This window comes from Manacus candei, unplaced genomic scaffold (assembly GCF_025592945.1).
Source record: "Manacus candei isolate 608988 ecotype Guabito, Panama unplaced genomic scaffold, ASM2559294v1 h1tg000039l, whole genome shotgun sequence".
In the NCBI taxonomy this organism is placed as follows: Eukaryota; Metazoa; Chordata; class Aves; order Passeriformes; family Pipridae; genus Manacus; species Manacus candei.
In genome coordinates, this window is record NW_026138087.1 from 2,303,536 (window position 1) to 2,328,732 (window position 25,197).

The following is a 25,197-nucleotide window of genomic DNA, read 5'->3' on the forward strand; positions in this document are numbered from 1 at the left end:
CCGCCGTTTTCTGTGTCACACGTGTGTAGTGAGAGGGCAACGATATGTGAATTACAGTCTGTGTATCCACACTGAGGCACAGACAAAAACCACCCTTCACCCCTCTCACATGGAAATACCTATTGAAAACATGCATGCTGTCAGGAAAACACAGGTGAGAGATCTTTATTATCGATCTCAGAGAAAATTTTAGAGCTAAGTATCCAAAGGATGAAAAACCTCAGGCTTTTTGTCAGGAGTGCATCTCCCTCTCAAGAGTGAGTTGTCTCTTCCTGTGTGCACGCTGCCAGTGTTGGATTCACCCCCCGGGGACCAACCCTCCTCCATCGAAGAGGCTCTGTCTTGGAGCAGGCACACACCTTCCTCAGGGGGTACGTGCAGTTGTTAAAGAAGTTCTAAGGGCAGGAGTTTGAGCAGCAGGACATTGCCTTGCCTAAAGAAAGCTGTTGGAGAGATGGATTTGGTTTGGTTTTAGCTGTTTGTATGTCCTCTTACTGATGTTTTTTATACCCTTAATGTACCAGTGGCCAAGCAGGTACCTTACAGGATATGGGAGTTGTTCTTCAAAAGTATTTACTCATTGCAGTGAGACATTCTGTACCTATAGAAAACACACACTAAATTTTTTTTCATGTTTAGTTAAACGTAACTGAACAGGAAGGTTTACTTCAAGGCCACAATTTACCAGGAGACTACATAGTGAAATATGTTTTTCCAGTTGGCTTTCTGGCCCAAGGCAGCTTTGGAGGGGCTACCAGTGTGAGTTTGCTGAGATTTTTTTGTTAGTGGAAGAAAAGCTGGAGAATGAAACACCAGATGAGTGTGTGCCACACAAAATGAGACTTTGTGTCAGGGTAGAATGAGAATAAAATGGAAAGACAAAGATGAGCAGAAGGAAGGAAGCAAGCAAGTGGAGGTCTTTGCTGTATTTTAGCATTCTTTGTCCAAATGGTGTCAAGGCTTCCAGAACTGGGTTCCTCCCCACCTGGGTGCTGTGTGCCCTTCACGCTGAAGCACAGGCTCGGAGCAGGCCCAGGCTGTGTTTGAGGCATCCCTGCCTGCCTGACTCACTGTGCAGTTTGGTACAGTGCCCTGGCTGAGGAAGCCTGCCCTGCCTCAGATCGCTGCGTGGAGTCAGCCCTGCTGAGCCCTGCCTTGATCAGTGACAGATGCTGCCAGCCTGGTATGGTGTGTTGCTGCTTACGGTGCTGAATTTCCTGCAGAACTGGCCTGTCAGAGGATCAGGATCATCTTTCCTGGCTCATTTATCAGGCTCAGAGCCCTTCTGTAATGGCATAATTAACAGAGTTGTAAACTTCTCCTTCCCATTCTAGCTGCACGTGCCAAAAACTGTCATTTCAAGAGGAGTCCCTGTGTTTGTGTGGCTTTTAGGCTGGCCTGCCTCAGCTGTGAGGGGCACCAGCTCCACAGGGCCGAGCCAGAGACATCAAAGACCAGGACCAGCCTTTCCAAAGGACAGAACGCTTGCCCTGTGCATGATCCTGGCTGGTGGAACCATACTGGCTTTTCCTGCAGCACATCTCAAGCCGAGTTGCCCTTAAGCCACCCAGCCCTCAACCTGCTTCACTGGCATCTGCAGCCGCTGTGCAGGTGTGCTGGGCTGTGACTTGAACACCTCCCTCAATTCAACACCCACTTCCTGCTCTGGCGTGTGGGTGGCCTGCAGTTACTGATCCCAGCAAGGACTGTTTCAAACAGGGAGGTGCAAGCCTGGGGAAAAAAGGGCTGTGCTTTCCAAACAGTCCTTCCTGCCAGGGCACACTGTGGTGAACAGCGGTGCCGTGATCGCACTCGGAGCTGCACTGGCACAGGAGCACCTGGGCCAAGAGCCAGCCAGCCACTGCAGACAGTGCCAGAGGCTCCTGGAGAAGGTTTTTGAGCTCTAGTGGCAAGCAGGTAGGTAGGAAACAGTTTTCCCTTGGAGAAGATTTTGCCTTGTTCTTAGTAACCCCAAGTATGTTTTGATAGTGACACAGCAGGGTTTCTGGTCCATCCCACTTATAGTAAAAGTACAAATCCAGTTTACACTGCTGCAGCCAGCACAAGGCTGCCTGTCATGTGGTCTGAGTGTAAGTCCTGCTTTGTGTACTAAGGACTACCTGTAAAACTGGTTACTTGCTAGTGACTCTCAACTTCATGCAAAAAAAACCCCCAAACCAAAAATCAAACAGAACAAAATCAATCCCCCCAAAAATCATATGGCTCTCAGCAAAGTTTTAGAGCTTTGTAATTCTTTATGCTCATTAGATGTTTTGTTTAATTTCTGGTCCATGAAATACACTGTAGCTTTCAAAGCATCCCACAAGGAGAAGGCTAATTTGGCAAAATAATTGATATAACTAAGTTCAGAAAGCTCCTGTGACCCCTGAAGTTCTCAGTCCATAATGGATTTGTCTTTAGAGCATCCCCAGGAAGCAAAGCAGTGCTTCAGGAATGATGTGCTGTGGAGAACTAAGACAGGGAGGGATTAAAGTCACCTGAAGGAGAGGCATCAAACTTTTCCAACCTCTTCAATAACTCTTCCGTGAGTTCTTTTAAGAACTCCAGTGGTGCTCTAGTAGGTCAGTAACACAGCAGCAGTGCTGAGAGGGGAAAGACGGGTCAGTCTTGGTAAAGTGCAAGTTTCATGACAGCACGGTGGCATCCGCAGTGACTTGTAGCCGCTCATATCTGTCCTGAGCCTTGCTCTGAGCAGGGAAACGCCTGTAGAGGTCCCTATTGCACTGCAAATTCAGGAAACCAGCCGGGACTCCTCCTTTACGACCCAGTTAACAAACAAACAAACAAAAAAGTGCAGGTACTCATTAAAAGCTCAGTGTGAGTAGTCATTAATTATCATGACAGCAATAAAATCTTGTGCTGGGACTCGACGTGGGGCTGCTCCTACTCTCGCTGAATTGACTGGGAGCGAGAGCAAGTTCTGTGAGCAGCAGATGGAGGTGAGCACAGCCAACACCGCTGGGGTGTGCATGAGAAGGAAATGGGCACGGGGCTGCTGCTGGGAGCGCCGGGACTCCTGACCCCTTGGCCTCTTGGCTGCACAGCTGGGAAGAGCTCACTGTCGTGTGGCTTCGGGATTAGGAGTTGAGGCACAGGCTGGTTTTGGCTGAGAGCAGAGTTTGGCTTGCTGTGTAAGGCCAAGGCCTGTGTGGGCAAGCCCACCTCTGAATGAGAGCTTGTTCAATTCAAATTAAACTTCTCATTTAATTTTTATAAATATAAACATAAAATTTGTCTGCGACACACAATTTCACAAATTAGGATTAAAACTGTTTTAAATGCTTATTCTCTGGAGCAGTTTGGGATGAGCTGAACTTGGGAATCGAGGCATGCCTTACATAGCACTTTGGAGGGCATTTTCCACTTGATAGTTTGCTGGGTTTTTCCCCTATTGTGGAATTAGGGCCACTTGTAAAATGGAGCTTAGCTCTGAGCTCAGTTTTCTAACTCGTAAAAAGGTCAGAGGTATCCAAAGGCCAGGTTTTGACATTGTCCATGCCTGAAACGGAGTAATTTAAAAGCTAATTTTTAATGATAACCTCATGTTGAATTTATCTGGTGATATTGGCAAGCAAGTTTCCTTGTAGAAATTCTCTCGTGGCATTTCTTTTTAACAATATTTTGTCCTTTAATAAGCAAAAATGCTGTTTGCTGTACTTCAAATTCCCGATACTCAAATCTAAAGCTGTGTTTCCTGGCCAGGACTGACCAAAATGCAGCATTGACTCTGCTGATGAGAGTCAGGGTGTTACTGAGTACAAATTGATGTGCTGTTACCTTCAACTTCCCAAGCTGAGGGGCCACACTGAGATCCAGGGATGGGAGTGTTGGAGCTTTGTCACTCCTTGAAATCTGTAACGCTCTTTGCTTTTTTTAATCGTTGTTCAGGTTTTTTTGGTTGGGGGCACAGGGGATGCGGGAACCCTTCCTCTGTCCTCCGTGTTCAGTGCCGTGGTGCAGAGATGCCTCTCCATAGCCCCCTCTGACTGAGAGCACAGCCAGGGCTGTGGAGAGGACAGGGCCGAGCTTTGCAAGAGCATCTGACTAACCGAGGCAAAGCTGACTTGTTTGACATCATTTCGGTGCGTCAGGCTGGGTCTGTTTGTGTGCCATTGTTGTGGCAAATCCCATGATGAACGCCGTGCTATTGACTCCTGCCGGCCGTTTGACGGAGCGCGGCAGCGGATTTGGCCGTGAGCGCTGTTCCAGGAAGTGTCTTAAGAGATGCCAACGCCGAATTTAAAGGCTGTGGGGCAACAGCTGGGCCTCTCGGGGAGCTGGGGCAGCTTTATGTCACGGGGAGGATAAGGAGCTTCCCTTGGGTGCATCCCTGCTCTGCGGGCCCCACAGCGCAGCAGCCACCTCCGGGTGGAGGTAGCAGGGCAGGGTGAGTCAGTGACACGAGGGGACCCCGAGTTACGGGCCTTCCCAGAACACACACAATTTGGCTGAGAGTTCTGTGTCTGTTCCCTTCATTTCAAGGCTGTGACATCCACGTTCATGTGCATTTCTTGGAGGGATGCTGTTGAGGAGGAAAAACTCAAGGAGGGCCCCCAAGTGGCCTTGTCTGTGTCTGTGGGTTTGGAGACTCTCAGCATCTCAAGTGTTGGGTTGTTGGGTACAAATCTTTGTAGCTCTGGCATGACATTTGGTGGACATTGGCAGCTTAATCTGCCTTATATCTCAGGATGGATGCCTCCTGAGGTGCCCTTTCGGGCTGTCTGGGTTTGCCAGAGTGAACCAGCACACTGAATTGCAGGCAGGACTCCTGAGGAGCTGAGAGACAGGAAATTCTCTTGCCCTTTCCCCTTGCCTTGTTGATACTTCTCTTGACTTTGGTGGCGTGTTCACGGTGTCTCACGTGCAAAATACATTTGAAAGTTCTCCCTCAGGCATTTCTCATCTGTCTCTAGAATTCCTTCCTCCATCACTAACTGCATTTTCCATCAAGATTACAGCAGGAAAAAAATGTTCTCTATGGGCTAGGTGCTCCCCTATGCGTGAAAAATGTGTGCAGGAGCCAAGAAACACTAGGAGTTTGTTCCTGATTGTTCCCAAGAAGAATGGGCAGTGACGCAGGCGAAGGGCACGACCTTACACCAACACACACACGTTCTGAGGCCTGCACAGAAACAGCACTGAGGAGTTTGGGGTGTCTGACCCAGCTGGGTGTCCCCTCGCATTCCTCCCTAACCCTTCTGGTCCAGCGGGGGCAGGTGTCTCTCCTTCAGGAGCAAGTGCCCGGATGCAGAAGGAAGCACCTCGGTGGGCTCTGTGTGGATGCTGCAGAGGGGCATTTTGGCCCTGGTGCTGAGCTCTGCCAAGGGCTGAGCTGCTCCCTCTCTGGAGAAACTGTAAAAGGTCTTGTAGGGCTTGGAGGAAAGATGGAGCCTGCTGTCCTTGCTTTCCTCTCTGTCACCTGACCATGTTTGCACTGGTGTGAAGTCCTTGGTTCCTTTAGGCAGAGGGGGATTCCCCTGCGTTCAGTGCCACTGTAAACTTGCCAGGTGCCCTCGTGTAATTCAGGTGCCATGTGCAAACTGCAGCCTGGAAGGACTTAAAAGGGGTGTTTGATTCCAACTAAGGGTTAATTTGATTGCTTTTTAAACTATTAAGGGTTTGTGACATGTCATGGTGCAATACCTCCACTGAAGGCTTTTCCAGAGAATTATTCGTAAAACAAGGATCTGTGATTTTCCCAGTTAGCTCTGGCCAAACTCCTAGCCCTGCTGCAGGCTGTAGTAAAACAGTTGTTGACTTCAGCGGGTGCAGACTTGGCCTACTTGCACCACCTTGAATCTTTGAGTATTTAGGCATTCATGGCTTTTAAATGCAGTGGGATTCTTAATATTCTCTTTTGTTTGTGGTGGTTTCTTTAATAAGAAGTACCATGATACATAAGAAGAGCAAGGTGAGAGACACAAACCAACATGACACTCAGTAACAGCAACTCAGAGATGTTAAGTGTGCTTTGAATGCTACTTGAGGGTTAAAAAACCCTGAATGTAGGAGGAAACTCAAGGGCACTTGGCTCAATATATATGTGTATATATACACATACATATATGCACAGTTTGAGTAGAGCCTGTTGAATTTTCTATCAGCTTCATCAGCCTTTGGAACAGACTGCAAGGGGCTTGGGATTCCTGGGACACAGGAGAATCTGGCCATGTCTGTTCTGTTGGAGCTCCTGCCTCTCCTGTTCATGCAGATAAAATTGTAGCAGAATTAATGTGGATTTTGAGCAGTAGCTTGTGGAGTAACTCGTGACATTGGGGGGAATTAGATTGAGTATTTTCACAGGATTTTCCCTCAGTGATCCATCAGTTGTTCATGCCTGCCACAGGGCTGCTGGGGGCTGTGCACTGTCCATAATTTCAGTGAATTGAAGCGAGACTGCTTCTCTCCCTCAATACAGATAGTTCTGCCTGTGTCTATTGAAAGAAAACATGACACTAATGGGAGCCAATTTCTCTTTGTCTTCCAAACACTGGAATACCTTTAAGGCTGTGCATTGCCCCTTTACTTGCACATCCTTCCATCAGCACTTCAGCAGTGTGCTGGCCCATGCAGAATTCCTGTTCTGCCAAATGATATTTTCTGTGCCCAGGTGCCATGGAAATACCTGGTCAAATATTGACAGAGGTGCCCTCTGTGTGTGTGAGAGAAAATCTCTGACTTTAATGTGAATGCCGTACCTTGTGCTGATGCAAAGCTGAGGCTCTCCCTTAGATATCAGGTGGTTTGGTAATGCTGAACAGCAAGTTTGTCTTTATTTCTCATAAAAATTATCTTTGTTGACCTGGATCTCGGGTTTATGCAGGTCAGTATATGTGCAGGAAGTCCTGCAGAAAGCATTTCAGTATCCTTCAAAGAACTCAGGGAAACACAAACCCAAACTCAGCAAAGTGAGGGAGAATTGGCTCCCCTGTGCCCACAGCCATGTCCCTCCTGAGCCCCATGGAGGGTTTGGAGCTGGAGGCTCTGCCCTGGCACAGGGGCAGGTCTGTATGTGAAAGGTGCAGATCAAGGGCTGCACAGTCCACATGCTCTGTGCCAAATCTTTAGTCCACGCCTTTCCACATGTAAATTCCCCCCAGGTTTATGGTCCTGTGCAGAATACAAAAATGATAATTATTAGAAATAACACAAAATACAATTCCATATGATTTAATGCAGGTCAGTGCCAAAGAAGTCCAAGCAAACATTTCATGTGTCATGAGGAGCGAAATGGCACAAAAGCAGCTTGATCTGCTTCACAAGGCCCGTTAGTTCAGAGGCTTCAGCTCAAACACGGCTCCTGTCTTTTTTTGTAAAGCAGCCTGAGTACCAGACAGGAGTGGAGCACAGGGACACTGGCACGAGGCCCTGCACGTGTGTTTGGTAGGTTGCAGACCCTGTGTGTGCCTTCATGCTGCCACCAGACAAGTATCCAAATAACCACAGGGATGCCATGGGAATAAAAGTGTCACAGACTTAGAAGGTAGTCCAGAGGGGCTGGAGGATGGTAAAAGCAATACTTAGTCCTTAAGTAATACTTTGCATCTGTCGATGGAAAACCAAACACGCTCCCAGTGTGCACTGTGGGGGGAGCAGACAGCAGCCAGCTGAAGTTATCCAGCTGAAATTATCTGGAGACTCCCCTGGCCTGTCACACTGCAGAGTAAGTGGAGGCTTTTCTGCCTCTGCTTTTGCCGCCTGCCTCCTTCAGCCCTGCCGTCCATAAACAACTGGGGGGAGTTTCGGGTGTTACTAATTTTAATAGAGTGGTTTTAAGTATGTTTTGCCTCTGCGGAGCTTTCATAACATGTAGTAATAGAGGCTTTTGGCAGGAGCAGTAAAGCAAATTGCTCCCACCCTCCCTTAGCATGCGGTAAGCTGGGTCTGTCCCAGCAGCCACGTGACTGAGAGTGTGAACACGGCACAGCACCTGGGGAGCTGGGAATGCCCGTGTGAAACACGCACGCTCCGTGGCCAGCACAGGAGCACCAGCCTTCTGCTCTCCCACGCTCCCTGGGCCCGTGATCTCTGCCAACTGATGCACTTCCCTGCAACTGCTTATTTTGGAGATGAAGGGAAATGTTCTCTCACTGGGGATGCACATCCTTGCACCATGGTTGACTCTAAGCCTTAATTTGCTTTGCTTTTGAGGGCTTGCATCAGACTTTCAGGCACTTTTGAACAGAGACATTTGTGTTTATCTGCCTACCTGGTAAGGGAAAGGTAAGCAATTTTTATGCTTTAAATGCCTGTCATATCTCCCCAAGGGCATTTAGTTATCTCGTTCCTTAGCTGTAGGTACAGTTGTAGTGGGTGTAAGTTACAGCTTCCTCCTGCTTTATCTGCAAAGCAATCTGGAGCCCAGCTGAGTTCAGAGTGCAATATGCAGGGATTTGCTTTAGAACAAGTAGTGCCAGGACTTCACACTGCTGCCTTTTCCCCCTGGTTTTAAATTAAACACCAAGTTCCTGATGATTTCCTTCAGAGCGAACACCTGCCTCATGTTCAGTGTTCAGTGCTAATGGTGGGTTAGAGGGGTGGAACACAGGCATAGTGGCAGTAGGGGTGACACCAGAGCAGTCTGTGCCCCCCATAGGAGAAAAGCAGAAGAAAATGGGGTCCTGTCTATGAAGGTTTTGGGGACAGCAGACCCTCTGAGGTTATGTTGGGAATCAGACTGAAATGAGACTTGTTCTAGTTTTCGCTTGCTTGTGACATGGCATATGAGTTTTGTCCTTTCACCAAGGTCTGGGGGAAGCGGCTGAATGCTTTGTTGGCATCTGAGCTGATGCAGCAGTTATAGCCTGGAGTTACAGTTCTTCAAGGCACTTATTTTGGAGCTAAGGACATCTTGTCAGACTACTTGGCATCAGTGTGCTCCCGGTAGTGGGTTATTCACATGTGAATTAGCAGCAACACAACTTTTGCTTCTACACCAAGGGTTCTTAGTGTTTTTCTGCTGTTGGCTTCCAAGCTGGAGCTTCCCTCTGCATGCAGGCAGCTCCTCCATCCCCCAGAGCTGGCTACCTAGTCTGTCAAATGTGAGCTAAACAGGGTAGATGTGCCTTGCTTTTAATACAGTATTTAGCTCAGCAGGAACTTTGAGCTTTTCTCTACCTTTGCTGAGAGGCTGTGTCCTGAGATGGACTGCCAAAGAGTGAGAGGTTAGTGTTATGACTTCTTCTTGAAAGGTATCTTTAGATTTACTGCAGAAAACTTGCTGGATTATGGATAGGTATCTAATTATTGACCATGAAAACACCCTATTCTGCAACACTGAAGAAGAAATTCACGAGAAAATTTAGATTTTTCTATGTGTGTCACTGTCTTCATTCAGCTGGAATGGGTTGTTTATATGAAGGAGAAAAAACCCCCTACCTCCAGGTAAGATGTAGCAACAAACACTCATAGCAGTGCAACACCCTTGCCCTCTCTCCCCGAGTGAGAACTACACAGCATAAGCCCTTGGGAAATGACGCCAACAACAGTGTATCATTTCCTTGATTTACAGTTCCCCGGCAAATGCTCCCAAGATGCACCAACTGCTTCAACACTTTGTAGAAGCCATGAAGTAGAACCACTGAGGGCACTTGTGTGGTCAGTAAGACTTGTGCAACGTTCCCAGGGAAGCCGTAGCAGAGAGAGACTTGCAGCAGGCGGGCATGTATCAAGCGGGACCAGTGCAGCTGAGGGACTTCCGGCAGGATATTTACAGATCCTTGATATCCTGTTTATGGGAGCAGTGTAAACAATCGAAGGCCGTTGCCCAAAGGCTCCGATGTTATGTCGATGTGCGTCAAAGCCAGCTGCAGCCCCTGCGGTGCAGTGGGCAGCTCCCATGACGGGTGGCACGGCAATCGGAGCTGCCCCGCTGTCATTAAACGCGCAGCAGTGTGCAGTGTCTTACGTAAGGGGCTCTGTGAGACAGGAGGGAAAAGCTTGCTGAGGGACCCCTCTCTCAGCCTGGTTAACCTGTGCGCCCTTTAAAGTGTCTGCTTTGGGAAGATGAGTAATTAGCTTTGTGTACAGTAGCTCTTCCTGGAAATCTCTCACCTGGTTCACAAAGGGGAATGTTACAGGAAAGGAATAGGGGGAAGGGTTGAGGAGGCTGGATGGAGACAGAAGAACAGGACTATGCTCTGCACAGGCTCTCGGTTCTGGCACATTTCACCTGAGACAGACCATCTTCTGCACTGGCTTAACGGGCTTCTGGCTGATGTCAGGCTGGGTTTCCGCAGGGTAGGTTAGTCTGGGTGTGGAGCTGGAGCGTGAGTGCGTGGTGCTTGCAGGGGTGACCTCGGCTGTAGGCACCCTGCAAGTCAGGGTGCAAAAGCATCTCATCCTGAGCATCTGATGTGCAGCCTCACAAGAAAGGAGTTCTCAGGGATATCTGTTCAAAGTCCTATATAGGAACTGTTGCTTTTCAGGAATTCAACTAGGTTTGGAGACCAAACCTGTGTTTTAACCTTTGGCTGACTGTCCCTTATCCATAGCCCTTTATTTCCTGTATGAAGGACAAAGACCCTGCAGCAGGGGGATTGATCAAGAACTGCCAGCCATAGCTTAGTGCTGTTCTTAATTTAATAGTAATGCTGATCTAATTAAACCCAGCCCTGACTTTGTCTTGTCCCACTTGATTTGCACACATGCGCTCCGTGTGTCATAAGGAAATTTCCTGCCTCTCTTAAATAACATCAAGTGGCAGGAACGAGGACAAGGGGGTGGATGTGAAGATTCCACACAGAGGAGTTATCCGTGGAAGTGTCACAGTCAGCCGACTGGCTGCTGCCACCTCCCCCCCAGGACATCCAGTTGCAGATGTCCCATCTCCCATGCACACTGCAGGCAACCAGCACACTCTGTTCCCACCAGTGGGTAGGTGGACAAGTTCCCTAGAGGTTAGGCCTAGGCCTTCTCCTCCTCTTGGCCCTTGGACAAACCCACAACTCCTTGCTGAGAGAGCAGATAAATGGGTAGGGGCTGAACATCTTTTATTTTGCTTTTCAGTGCATGAGGAATCCAGGCTGCACTCCTGAGATGGGTTGGGGAACAACCAGCTCTGACCAGAGAACTGGAGTCTGTCTCCTTTCCTGGTGGCTGCCAGCAGCCTGACCTGCATACAGAGGAGGAAAAACCTGTGTTGGAGGCACATGGTTTCCACTTGTGCAGGAGCTCTCCCTGCCCTTCTCAGCCCCACAGAGGCCTAAGGTCCTTCCAAGTGGTTCCCAGTTGGTACCCAGTGTGTGGCTAAGTTGGCTAATGCATTTCTTTGGTGTGTGACCTAGGAACAGTATCTAGGGAGACTTGGATACCTGAGGTGATGTTCAGACCATTGATGGGAGGAGAAGGTGACTAGAAGATGATGTCACATAGTCTTGATCGTTCCCAAACCAAACCCCAGAGGTTTCCACATACCATGTGACTCATGATTGGCTCTCAAGAGTTGGTGGTACTGAATTCACTGGAGATCAAAGAATATGGAGTTTTATAGCAGGTTGGGCCCAGTCAGGGAAAACACCGAATGGAAACATGGTGTTGAGTGTTGCAACCCCAAAGTATTCCTGGTCAGCTTCTCTCCCTTCTGTCTGCATCTTGGCAGACAGAGAGCATGAGATCCAGCCTGGCTCCCAGCTGATGCAAGCTGCAAGAAGTGCTGGGGATTATTTTTGCTGGAATTGTAGGAGAGCTTTGTTCGGGACCACAGTGTCCTAGTTTAAAATCTGAGTGCAATGATGAATTGGGCACCTGTGTTTATAGGCTCCCTGGGGCAGGTTGTCTCATCATCTCTGCATGCCAACAGCCAGCACAATAAAGGCCTGATCCTCACAGCATTTTTTTTTTTGGTCACTTCAGTAATAGTAATGATTAACAGTAATTATCAGGACAGTAATGGGAGTGTCCCGTGATGCTGGTGGATGGGGGAATTCCACCAAGCGCATCTGCTCCCTTGCCTAGCACTGGTTACCAGGCCAAACAAATACACCGGGGACCCATGGCGCTTTCCTAGATTTGGTTTCTGGAGCATGTGCTGGCAAAGCTGGTTTCAGGTGAATTGCTGTTTACTCCGTCATCCCTAATGACACACAGCTCCTGTCCGGGGTGCCCCAGCTCCCTGTGCGCGTGGCTGGCATGCAGGTGACGCTCTTGTAGCCAAAACGTGGAGGCTGTGGACGGCTGAAGTGCTGGTGGTGGAGCAGGGCCTGGAGCACAGGGTGAGTCACAGCTCAGGGCTGCTCCTCATTCAGCAGGCCAAGCACAGCTGGGAAGTGCCCATCAGGCAGCTCTTCCTTTGCTCCTACGTACTTGATATAGATGAGCAAAATATGTATCAAGGGCCAAAACATGCTTGCCAAGGGGATTGGAGCCAATGTAGCCGAGGCCTGCAGTGACCAGGGTTCCCAGATGGAGCAGGGAAAAGGCAGGGGCTCTGCTGATGGCTTGAGTGCAGCATATATTGCTTAGGCTTTAGTGCAGGCCTTAGAGGCTGGCCCTGTGCTTAGCAGGTCTGTGCTTCCCAGCACAGTGCTGCCTTCTTGTCCTCCCCATGCTAGCGCCAGCTATCCCGATGGGAGGTACAGGGGAGGGATGGAAGGTAGCAGTGGAGAGCCCACAGCCAGGATGGACTGCTATGGAGAAAGCTCCACAGCAGCTGGTGAGTCACACCAGTCCCCACAGTGGTGGGTTTGCTGTCATTTCACTGTCCTGAGGTGGATGGGCAGAGCTGTTGAGCGGGTGGGCCATATGGTCATCCACCAGGAACACACTGTCACGTAACAGTTTCAGTTCTCTTGGCCACTGAGCAGGGATCTGAATGCTGCACCCAGGTGTGCACGCGGTGAGCTGCCAGAGAGGGCAATCTTTGTGTTTGCATGTGTTCTGTCTCTCAGTGGTTAATTCTTGCCTTCCTGGAGAATGAGAAATGCTGTGGAAGGGATGACTTTATGAACTCAAAAGAGGTGTCGATGGACAGAACAGCGCACAGGACTGATGGGCAAGGAGCTGGTGTTCTTCTCCCAGCTTGCTTTCAACTGCTACTTGCTGTGGGAGAAACCCCATTTCTTCCACCATGGTCCTCGCATATTCTAAACAATTCATCTGGAGTAAGGAGAAACAATTACTGGATATATGGGCAGTGATATGGGGGAATTGGGCTTGCTAACATCCTTTATAAGGGTACAGATAAAATGCCTGCACAGGTTGGTTTAGCAGCAAGTAAAGGCAGAAGCCATGGAAAGACTTCAAAAATGAAAAAGGCTACAACCCCTTGGAGGCTAAGAAATCACTTAGCATGGAGCACCAGGCTGTAATTAGGAAAGGGAAAACACCAGCTGAGCATTGTGAAGCTCTTGCTGCCCATGAGATGTGTTGAGCCACTCAGGAATTGCCCAGGGGAGAGTAATGGAAAAGTCATACAAGCCAGAAGAATGAAGCTTTAAAAACTATCCTCTAGGGAGGAATCCAACATGAACTGGCAGACTTGTCCACTTTTCACTGCCGTCTTCTGAGATGGAGGACAATTAGCTGTTTGGGCTTTTTCTCCTTCTTTTTTAAGTTGTTGGTTAGTTAGTACTGACCCAAGAAGTTGGCTAAGAAATCAATGAATTTGGGGAATTGCTTTTTTGTTTTCATAGCAAAACATCTGTGTTGTCCTGTAGCTTTGACCTCATGCTGCATTTACAGGAAGAGACATCGGCCACTTTCAGCCTTGGGTGCAGTGTTTTGAACTCTCATAGTTTATAGGAGAGACTGGTTGTTTAAGAACATTTGACCTAAATTCATCCCTCAGATTCATGGCAAATTTGAGACTGACCTTTAAATGGAATAATTTGGCTCAAGGTTTTTCTTTACTCCGTTTCTCCAGACAGCCACATCTACGTATCGCTGTTAAGTACATTCCCTTCTTAGGGCATTTGTGTTCCCACGAGCCCCAAGCTTTTGACTATTTAATAATTTCATAGAATAACTTATTTGGAAAGGCCTGCTAAGATCGTTGGGTCCAGCCATTCCTCCAGCACTGCCAAGCCCACCACTGAACTGTGACACTAATACCACATCTACACATCTTGTAAATCCCTCCAGAGACTTAATATTCCTTGCGTAGTTCAAATAAAAATGCTTTCAAGAGTGAGCTGCACTCCAATTAACATCCAACTTTCTGAGAGTATGCTGTGCAGCGAAAGCTTGCTGTATGTAAAAATCTGTCTTGCTGTTTGAAAAATGTTGGCTGATTTTCCCATGAATTTATGAAAATACTGCTTTTGGTTACTTTGTGCCTGTGTGTAACAGTCTTGAGTGGATCAGAGCAGGACTAGGAATGATCTTCTTTCAGCTTCGAAAATGCTTTCTAAAAAAAAAAAATGTTGATTTTGCAAATAGGTCTTGTTCTCAACAGACAAAACCAATGCAGATCCATCCTCACAGTAGCAATTCGTAAAACTGGGTGCAAGTCCTACAGTAAGTAGGTGAAATAAGTGATGTAGTCACTTGTCATGTATGGTTTTAGTTATGTAAAAGCATGCAGATAAAATGGCAGTTCATTGCTGTGAACACGTGTATTCTTCTACAGCAAGTCACCATGAGGAAAATAGAGGCCAGAGAAAAATCTACATTTAACCTGGTTTTCTTCCTCTGTAAGGTGAGAAGGGTGTGTTGTTGTAGAAAGTGCTGTGTGTCATCAGTGATAGATAAACTGACAGACAAAACTCAGTCCCTACCCTTGCAATAGTCACTGCTGTGACTCTGCTGCTCCGTCCCAAAAGGGGAGAGGAATGCTTGTGACACTGAGAGGGGCTAAAGCACAGTGTGGACTTGAGCTGAGCCTCTGTGCTTTGGGAAGAGAGGTTTACTTTAAAGGCGATTATTCAGCCATTGCAAGGTCATAAAAGCAAGTCAGTCTTTCACGCAGGTTCTTAAGGTATTTCCTCATATTCTTGTTACACTTTTTAAAGAAGAAAATCCTGAAATGTCAAAGCATTCAGGGGGCTACTCAATGCTCTGGTGCCAAGGGGCACAAATCCATCAGTGCCTTGCCCTGGGTGTGCCGGTTCACCGTGGCTGAAATCAAGGCCAGCAGCTGATGCTCTGTTGCCCAACCAGTGCTGCCTCTCAGCGTTGTACAGACATGTCACTCCGTACCCAGACTGTGGGATGCAAGGAACCTGCCTCACAATGACCCCATTGATGCAGGAAGGCACCACGCAGTGTGAACAGCCTCTTGGAAAAAAAACTGGCTCTTGAGGTGTGTGCCAACCTTATCCCAAGAATCAGCCTCCACGTGGAGGAGGGGATGGTGAAAGCCGCACGCGGGGATGCTGGGTGCGAAATCACGCACCGTGAACTGAAGCACATGACAGACAGATGAAACAAAGATGTGTGCATGATACTTGTTTTCCATGTGTTCCAATCCGAAAGAGGAAATTCCAATGAATTGCTCCAATTGTGTCAGCGTTACTTGGTATCTGGGTACCGGTACAAGACTATAATTAAATGTTGCCTTTCAGAGGATAAATCATGCAGGAATTTAAGGGTAAAATTAATTATAAAGTGGAATTTCTACGGTGATGCTGCTTTTTAAGGCATCTGTAAGCCCACACACAGAAACACTTGGCTAATAACTGCAATTCCTTCCTTTACACATTATGACTCCTGAGAGAGCAGACAATAAAATCCTTAATAAGGGGCATCAGTCCAAATTAAAGAAGCAACAAAAACAGTCACGTGGCGTGAAAAAAAGATACCATCTACATGACATGACTCCAGCACTGGGGGGGGGGGGAAGGGGAATGAGAAAAAGATTCCAGCTATATCATGTGCCACTTACTGTGGAGGGAAATCTAAAAGCTACTTTCACACTGAGCTTTATTACTTTTATCCTGCCACCTCTCCTACTATTTAGGTCATTAATAAGTTGTGCTGACACGCAATTATGTTGTAACGTGCTGCCTTTTTTCATTTCAGCATCTGCATGCCTCTGTAAACCTAAGAAAATGCTCCCAAAATTACAAGGAGTATGATTTGTAAGTACTTCATCTATTCCAGCCCCCTTAATTAATGCTTTTATTACTTAGAACTGCTATCTAAACATGGAGTTATGGTATATCATATTCTGCAGTATCTTCTACAGTTAACTCTCTTGTATCAATAGCTGCTTATAACATGGAGAAACTATAGGTGCCTGAGTCATCAGTTGTTCCAGTGCACCTCAGTGCCAGGGCTCAGACTCCTTTCACTCTGAGATAGGTTAAATTGGTTATCAACATGCCTTTATTGACGATGGAAGGCGGTAAGGCAGGGGAGGAGGATTTTTCCTGTAAGAGGAAAAGATGTGACCAACATTGCTGAGCAGTTTGTTAAGCCAAAACACACTTTGTATTTCAGGCAAATGCATGCAGAAGGGATCTGATGGTGGGGGATCCCTCACCATCCATGGTGGGCTGTAAGCACCGAACGAGGCCTTGCCTAATGTAGCGATGAGAGTGCGTGGGCTTCAGTGGATTACTTGCATTTTTCCCAGAAGTAGCTGTAACTGGTTGGCTGCTGTTTAGGGAACTGGAAGATGTGTTGCTTCCAGGAACTGCTCATGCTACTGGGCTGTGACAAGGCCAAAGGCCGGAGGGGAAACGTGGCATAAACCCCCCCTGAGCTCGTGACCATTGCAGGCAGCCCAGGTGCCAGGTGAGGTGCTGGCATTCCTGGGGCCTGTGCTGTAACTTAATAGACCATTTCTGCCCCTGGCCCCGGAGCTCCTTGGCAGCCCCACGGATGTGCTGAGGGTCATCTCAGAAGTGCAGGAGATGGGAGATTAGGGATGGCAGCAAGTTTCCCACTGCCCACCCTGAGGCATTTCCCAATCCTTGGTTTAGGCACAAGTAATGTTCATGGCAGTGCAATGGCCCAGTGGTTCTTTGAGCACCAGCAGAGCCCATCTGGGCAGCAGTTGGCTCCCGAGCCTCGTGCCATTACATTTTGCATGGATGCACTGAGGGCAGGCAAAGGCAGCGGTGCCAAGGCTGTGCCATCAGCGGTGGGAATCCACAACCCTGGGAAGTCCCGGGCATCAGTGCCTTGGCCAGATTGCTCAGAGGGGACAGGTGGTTTTACAGCCCCAAGCACTATTTGCAGAGATGCTCACTAGAACGAGGGATATCGAATGTCCCCGGGGAGCAGCCGACGACTGGAGGGGCCCGGGCTGCCCCTCCCTCCCCACCGAAGCACCGGGGCAGCCGGGTCACGGCGCTCCCCCTGCCTGCCGTCGGGGCATCGCCCGCGGGCACAGGAGCGGGAGCGGCCAGTCCCATCCCGTCCCGTCTCGTCCCGTCCCGTCGGGGGCGGCGGGGCAGGAAGCGACAGGAGGCCGGGCAGGTCGCTGCCCCTGGCCGGGCGGGCCGGGTGTCGCCGCCGCGGGGCCCCGCCTCTCCGCCGGCACATAAAGATGCGGCCGGCCGCCGGCTCCACACCGCTCCTGGCTCCGCCGCCTGCCTTCCTGCCGCCTCCTCTGCTCCCCGGGGACCGAGGGCGATGGACGCCGGCTGCCTGCGGGCCCGCAGCCTGCTGCTCTTCCTCGGTAAGCGGAGAGGTCCCCGTTCCCGCGGGCAGGGCTGGGAGGGCATCGGGCATCGGGGGCTGCGCTCTGGGACGGGTGTTCTCAAGCTACTGGGAAATCTGTGTCAAAGCGTTAAGTTCAGGCTGCCTTTAGGTGAAGCTGATGTGTTTCTCTCCGAGGTGAAGTCACAGGTAGTGACAGGTGTACGGGGGAGGTTGTGTGAGTTGAGGAGCAGATCACACACTCCGTGGTGTGTTGTTATGGGATGTTTTGTTGCTTGGGCGATGCCTGGATGTGCTCTGGGACTGAGTGAAGGAGAATGTTCTTTCCCTTTCTCCCCAGCTCTTCTCCTAGTGCTGTCGGTTCTCTTTGACCTTGTCCTGTCCTGTTTATAGCCTGGTCCTGCTGCCTTCACCCAGGCCATGCTCTGAGTGAGCTCAGCGGGTGAGTCCCCACAGGAGCAGAGACTTCCTTATGGTAACAAAACAAGTCGTGGCCTCCCTCTGCTTGACACTTCTCCACCTCCTCACCGGGAGCGTGTAATTCTATTGTATGACATAAGCTACCTGAAAGTCCAAAGTGAACACGTGTATCCTTAGAGCACCGAGAGTCCTGGGGCCTGGGTGTGCTGTGATGCAAGAGCTGATCCTTGTCACACACCTCCACAGGGCGCTGGCAGTGACAGGCAGTGACTGCTGGGAGCTGACCCTGTCGGGCAGTTGAGCCGTGTGGGCAGTGAAGGTCTGAGGCAGGACTGAGGCCTGGCACACTCACACCTTGCTCTACGGACAGAGCATATTCTCACATCCGTGGTGTTGGGGCCGAGGTCATAGTCAGTGGAGGGACTCAGTTCCAAGACTTCTCTTTTGAGACAAATGTTTCCCTCACCTGCTAAGCCCACTGCAGCATGAGTTTGGGTCTTGGCCAGCTGTTTCCATAACAGCTGATGGATCAGTTGCACAGCATCTCACTTGCCAGGACAGCAGGCTAAACATCTTATAGTCTGTGACTCAGCCATCCTTTGCACAAAACTGTCACTGGAAGGAACTGGTGTGTCCTCATGGATCTGTATACGGATTTATTTGTTTCCGGGGCAGGCACAGTATCTAATAGTAAAGGATAGATTAGTCATAGCTAGGTGGCATCATAACAAGTAGTACCTTCCCCTCCCAGGGCAGGAGTGTAAGCAGAACATGGTGCTCCTGGGAAGGCTGTCTGTTGCTGGTGTTATGACAGGCTGGAAGAGGTTCCCTGCTGAGTGGCTGAAGCCTGTAACTGAAGTGACAGCCACGTCAGGTTTGTATCCTGGCTCTCGTGGGCTTGGTGACTGTGCAGCAGAAAGGCAGTGGTGGCAGAGAGCTGTCGCTCACTCCTGAGCAGCCACGGTGCCGTGCCACCCGCATGCTCACGTGGTGGTGATGGAGCCAAGCCCAGGCTCTGCCTTTTCTGGGAGCTGCTGCCAGAACCTTGGCACTGGTCTCCTTGTGGTCCCTGTAATGCTCGCTCAGACCTCAGATCTCCAGACCCACCTTACGTTTTCCTGTGTCACGTGTGCCTGGCCATCAGCAAGTGGGCTGAACATAAAGGTTGCTGAGTCTGGAGATGGAGAAAGTGTTAGGGGCTGATGTGCTTGGCTGGAAGCAATAATGGATTTCTGCTTCTTTGGTGTAGGGATCTCAGCCCCCATGCGGGTGGTGAAAGCAGAGTGGCTGAGGCACAGGGGCAGTATGTGAGTAAGATGACTGGTGTGTAGGTCTCCACAGGGGTGGAAGCAGTACCGGGATGACTGGGTGCACATAATGCATAATTATCTGCATTATCTCTGCTTAAGGGCAAGTCCTGGCACAGTTGAAGATGATCGTGTGGGCCTGTAACAATTTTGGAGCAATAGTCTTCCCATGACAGACTGGTGTTTCCAGGGCTGCCTTAGAGCTGCTGTGGCCAGGCCCTGGCATCCATGGCTGTGAGTCTGCAGTTCTGCAGTTAGACAGTGGTAGTAGGGATGCTCACAAAGCCAATGGGACACACTGGCTAACGTCCATTTTTCCTGCTTAGTCTACACAAAGAAGGCCTTAGACAGTCAGACATACTCTGGATGTCCAAAATTCGGTGATGGGGATACACTCTGCAGTTAAAATGGGCTGAGATCCTTCAGGTGTGTGTCACCTGGACACCTCTGTGCTTGGAATTGCTTTGGAAGTGCAACCCATTGAAGAGTGTAGGTGCTACCGCTGCGGCAGAGACCACAGAGATGCCAAATGTGAAGTAGCATCATGGGCTCTTCTTCAGGTGAACTAGTACAAGACTGGCAACCCTGGTGACAGGCAAAGCCAGCTGAAGTGGTGATTGACCTCTCAGAAACTTGACAGATCCCCTCAAAAACGGGTATAAATCTTGCAGAGTAGTTAGTGTATCTCCCATGTGCATCCTTCATTTTTAGCAGTCATCCTGCCACTGGAAACTACAGCTGGCTTTCAGTGGATAAACTCACAGCTGGCCCTTGCAGGGCATCTCTGATGGAGGCTGCAGGAAGCAAAGGCAGTGGGTCTCTGTCCCTCATTTTCTTTTTCCCTTGTGGAAGGACAAGCAGGCAGCATCATTGTTCCTGTCCCAGTAAGTGCTGTCAGTGTTAGCCTTGTGGGAATACCTGGGATGCTGGATGCCAGTGATGTAGCAGTCCGTGTAGCACTCACGTTCCTGCAAGGCACACGTGAAAATCCACCACCTCATTACTGTTATCTTGTGCCCTGTATTTGCTTAATGAACAGCAAAGGAATAGAAATATAACCTCTCCCAGGTGCTGTGTTTGATATACATCACTTGATAAATATCCCGGGAAAGGCTCTCCTTTGCCATTGCTGTGTGCAGATCCCTTATCCTCCCAGTGATGTCAGAGGAGAAATATGTGCATGGGGGAAAGGGCAAAACAGAGCAGTGCAAAGCAGGAAGAACTTTGCCCAAAAGCAGCAAATACTGCTGGGTGTCAGCAAGTATCTACAGTTGTGCTCCAGCCTTTCCAGCCCTGTGTGCCTGCTTTCAGGTGGAGGAGGATGTCATTCACCGTGTATGGCTGGGATCGGGCAAACCTTTGGACAGTGTTGGAGGAGGAGGTTATTTTTAATTTGTCCTTCACAGGTGTCTGAGTTGTGGCCTTTCCTCTAGCTGGAAAGTGAGGCTTCCGTCTGGAGCCAAGGGGGAGAGCTGACTTGTCTCTTCCATGGACCTGGGCTGGAGCTTCTCAAATGCAAAAGCTGGGTTCTGGTAACTCTCAAACTGGGAACTTCAGATGAAAAATCAGCTGCTCAGGTGATGCTCAGGTCCAGGGAGTATGCAAACTGACACAGAAATGTGGAGGCTAGAAGAGATCCTCAGCTGGCTTCATCAATCTGCTTAACAAGCGGGTGTCTTGGATACCTCTGGCATGTTTTGCCTTGACTCCTGCTCTTTACTATTGTTACCTCTTTCTGTGACATGTATCCTTGTCACGAGACAGAGCTGTCCTGTGCCACAGCTCCTCCCTGCCAAAGGAGCAGCTTAGTCTGTCAAGCACTCCTGAAATGTCCCCCTAGTTCCTGGGAAGAAGGACTGACTCGATAAATCTTCTTTTCCCAGCATCTTTGGGGACCCCAGGTCTGTGCTGGAGCTCAGTCTGCCATTCTGGCAGTAACTGAGCTGCCAGCATCTGTCAGCCAATGACCTCTTCTTTCAAACTCTTGAACTTTCTGTTGTGGCAACTCAAACTGGCCTTACAGAAACGTTAAACTGCTGCCTCTGAGGAAATCTGCACTGAGCACAGCGCTGCTTTAAAAGAAAATCCCACCCTGAAAGTAAACTTGCACGTCCTACCCTATTGGAGTGAAAGGCAGGTCCTGCTGAGTCACACTGGCAGGCGCAGGAGTCTCCAGCTTGTGCAGCTGCCAGCATCATGGATCTGATACCATGGCTATGGCCCTGGGGGGGAGAGCCCCATCTAAAACTTGATGAAAACCTGGCTTCTTAGTTTTGCAAGGAATGGTGGTTTTAAAAACTCAAGCACGGGAAAAACCCCTGTCCCTCTTAGATATTCCCGCTGTCCTCGTATGTAGCTGGAATGAAGGATAAAGGAAGCCTACTGATCACCCAGAAATAGATGAGCTGCCGGAAATCCATAAATCACCACTACTAGATTTAACCCTGAGATGTAATGAAACTTTCTAATAACTGGAGTTGAATTAGAGTGATCAAGAAATTATGGAGGCACACTCCCTCCATTAGACATGCATGACCTGACAAGTTAATAGAGGCAAACAGCCCAAAGACACAAATTACAGACTTCCGTGGAATGGGGCTGATGACTAAGCAGTTCATGAGCAGGTTAATTTGTGACCACAGCAGGGATGTTAACCAAGTGGATTTCATGACCAGCTGGGGCAGACATTCACTGTTCCTCATGGGCAGGCCATGATGCTTGTGAGTACTTGTGCTGGCCTTCAAATCCTGTTTGAAAATGTCCATTTAAAATGGAATTCCTGAAAGCTGTGCTTGTTTCTTCTGGGGTTCTGCTGAGATAAGTAACAGTGGCCCAGGGCCCAAAAAGGGTGGGTCTTAGTGCAGGAACTGTCCAGCCCTTCAGCTGCCTACAGCAAGGACAGAGCTGAGGGAGCTCTTTCATGGGAAAGAGCAGATTTTGAGTTAAGCCTGCTTCAAGCAGTTTGTGATCTCTGAAGCCAGTGGTGGGGTGTGCTGAGTCACCAGCTGCACTGACTTGCAGACTCCTCAGAAATTCTCTTCCTGTGGACTGCTGTGACTCAAGGATATCTTGATTTTTATCAGCCAAAGAACTGCTATGATGAATGCTGGATTGTCGTGCCTAATTGTGGAACTCTGGCTGTGTCCCTTGCACAGGTGCTGTGCCAGGCCAGTCAGAAACCTAACATAATCATCAAATGGCCCAATTCCTGCCCTCCTGTGTAATCTCTCCAAGCCTGTTCCTGCCCAGGTTCACTCAGCGTGTGGGTGAGAGGTGGTCACAGACACCAGGTTTCTATCTGATCTCTGTTCTGCATCAAAAGTTTGTATTTCAGAGATTTGTCTTTGGGCTGCCTTATATGCCTCACTCAGACCTGTATTTTGTCAGCTTACAACACTGTTTTTTTCCTACTAGGATAAAAAGTTTCTGTCCTTCTTATATTAATAAATGCAGCAGTTTAAATGCTTAACTCGAAATGCATCTAGTTTTGACTATTGTTTTTATTCTCTCACAGGTTACCTATTGCAGGCAGCCCTGGGCACAACAGTGATCCCATTATGTGGGCCTGGTGAAATGGAGAACTGCACCACAGCGCTCAGTAAGTACTGCACAGCTCTTCCTAACAACAGATCTTTGCTTCCCATCTTCCCTGGGCTGGCAGCCTCACTGAGGTGCCCTTGGAAATCACCTTTCTGCTAAGCAACATTGCCCACCTCCTGAGGTGCTAATGAAGTCTCTTTGCAGTCCAGACAGAGAACAGCCCACGTGTGGCCCAAGTGGGGATAACGAGATGCAAGCCTGAAATGAAGGACTACTGCTTCCATGGGCAGTGCGTGTACATCGTGGACTTGGATGAGCACTACTGCAGGTGTGGACAGGGCCCCGTGTGTCCTGCACGTATCCCTGGGGTGGGCTTTGAGGTGAACTTGGATCTCACTGCTGCTGGCACTTAGCTGGAATACTCAACCAGCCAAGTATTAAAGGCTCACAAGAACTTTAAGAGGAGCAGTACATCTATACTGCACCTCAGCTGCATTTAGGCAAGTGTTAAGCACATGTGCTGCCTCCAGTGAAATCTCTGTGCATGAGAGTCTCAGACACCAGAAATTAATCACCAACCCAACTCGGGACACTTGTTCCGATGTGCTTCCCTGTCCATCTGTATTTATAGTAGTGTGAGATCCAGATCTCAGGCACAGCACCAAGGGTCTCCCCTTTGATCCACCCTACAAAATAAAGACCTTTTTATGCCTAAAGGCATTTTTAAGGGTAATCCTTGTTTACCTGAAGAATTTGCAACCCTTTCTAGGACCATACATCAGTTCAAATGCCTTATCCCTGAGGAAACAGCAGGCCAGCATTTCAGCACATAGTCCGTGCCGCAGTGGAGCCCCTCAGGCGTGTCTCTAGTTCCGTGTCTCTCATTCCCAGGTGTGACGTGGGGTTCTCTGGAGTGCGGTGTGTGCACTCGGAGCTGGTCCGGCAGCCCCTCAGCAAGGAGTACGTGGCACTGACGGTTATCGTGGTTCTGCTCTTCGTCGCCGCCATCTCCCTTGCAAGCTACTACATCTATAGGAGGTAAGACAGGTGTCCTAGGTGGCTCAGGAAGGTGAGCTGGCTGCAGGTGTTGCCAGGCACCCTCGGAGTACCCGTGGACAGCCTGGCACACCGCACTGCCTCAAGTGCACGGATTCGGTTTGATGTACAGACCTGCTGGCCTGCACCAGAAGTGCTCAGGAAAGGAAGTGTGCTGACAGCGTGGCATAACCCAAATTGCAGGCCAGGCTGCAGCACTCCCAGGTGCCTTTTCACCCCAGCACAGGACTATGTAGCTTGTCTATATAAGGGCTATATAAACATGTCTGGCTTAGAGGGTGTGTTGAGGTCAAGGAGTGAGCAGAGAGGGAATAGGAAAGTTCTGGTTCTTTTATTGGTAGTGCCATTTCCCCAGTCATCAGGAAATGGAGAACAGCTGGATTACTACTTGCTGATTCGTTATCTGCCATGTTATTGTGGTGCCTGTGATCTCATGAGCATTGCCTTGTCAGCTTTACCATGGGGGACAGTAGTCTTCTCCATAAACAGACCCACAAGCAGCAGGAATCATTCTCCAGGCTAAAAATTACAGTAAGCAGCTGCCAGAGAGCTGAGGAGGTGGAACAACTCCGGAGGGAGAGCTCAGCTTCCCAGATCTGATAGCTAGATGGTAACCAGCAGGATTTCTCAAAGACAGACCTACTTACCCACAGGAAGACTTTAAGGCAGATGTGGAATTTTCAGTGAAGAGCTGAGAAAGGAGACTGCACGGGAGTGATCTCAGACCTGGAAATGAGCACAGACAGAGCCCAGGAGCTAGAGATTTAAAGGAGGAGAGATTTAAAACAAACTTTAGAAGGTCATACAGCTTTTTTTTTCCTTCCTTCCCTTCACTCCCCAAAAAGCCATTTGGAACAACCGTCTTTCCAAAACTCACATTTCTCTCCTCTGCTCCAGGTACCGAAACAAGAGGAGACAAACAAATGCCGGTGAATACAAGGAAGTTGGTGCCCTATAGGAGAAATGGTGACTTCCTGCAGTGTTCTGTTCATCTGGATGGACTCAGTGGCTTCCCATCTATTTAAATATTATTTTTATTAATAATATTTACTATATTTATAACCTTAAAAAAATTTCAATTGTTTGGTGATTCAATCTGTATAGGTCAAGCATTTTATTTGCAGTGTTTTATTTTTTTATTAAATAATATTTCCTAAAGGAAACCCCACCTAAGTGGTTCTGTGGGATAGAGATATATTTTTATAAAAACTCGTCTTCTTGCTCTGGAGAGAAGAATTTTATATTTATTCTTGTGAATATACTCAAAGCAATTGTATTCCTTGAAATAAAAGTTTAGACAAAGTCAAAA

General features: G+C 48.9%; 1 protein-coding gene across 7 annotated transcripts; it reads left to right on the top strand.

Annotated features, from left to right (window-relative positions):
* Window positions 1-48: 48 nt before the first annotated feature.
* On the top strand, window positions 49-25,197 carry EREG (epiregulin). 7 transcript variants are annotated; one of them, XM_051794537.1, is made up of 6 exons: window positions 49-1,917; window positions 15,979-16,037; window positions 22,807-22,890; window positions 23,037-23,160; window positions 23,724-23,870; window positions 24,786-25,197. In XM_051794537.1, the coding sequence occupies exons 2-6, from the start codon at window positions 16,031-16,033 to the stop codon at window positions 24,844-24,846; spliced, it is 423 nt and encodes a 140-aa protein (XP_051650497.1). In that variant the 5' UTR covers window positions 49-1,917; window positions 15,979-16,030; the 3' UTR covers window positions 24,847-25,197. The 7 variants fall into 7 exon arrangements, 6 of the variants coding, with proteins under 6 accessions (XP_051650497.1, XP_051650498.1, XP_051650496.1 ...); XM_051794538.1 differs by lacking the exon at window positions 49-1,917 and adding an exon at window positions 7,862-8,244; XR_007905732.1 differs by lacking the exons at window positions 49-1,917; window positions 15,979-16,037 and adding exons at window positions 17,622-18,859; window positions 24,542-24,687.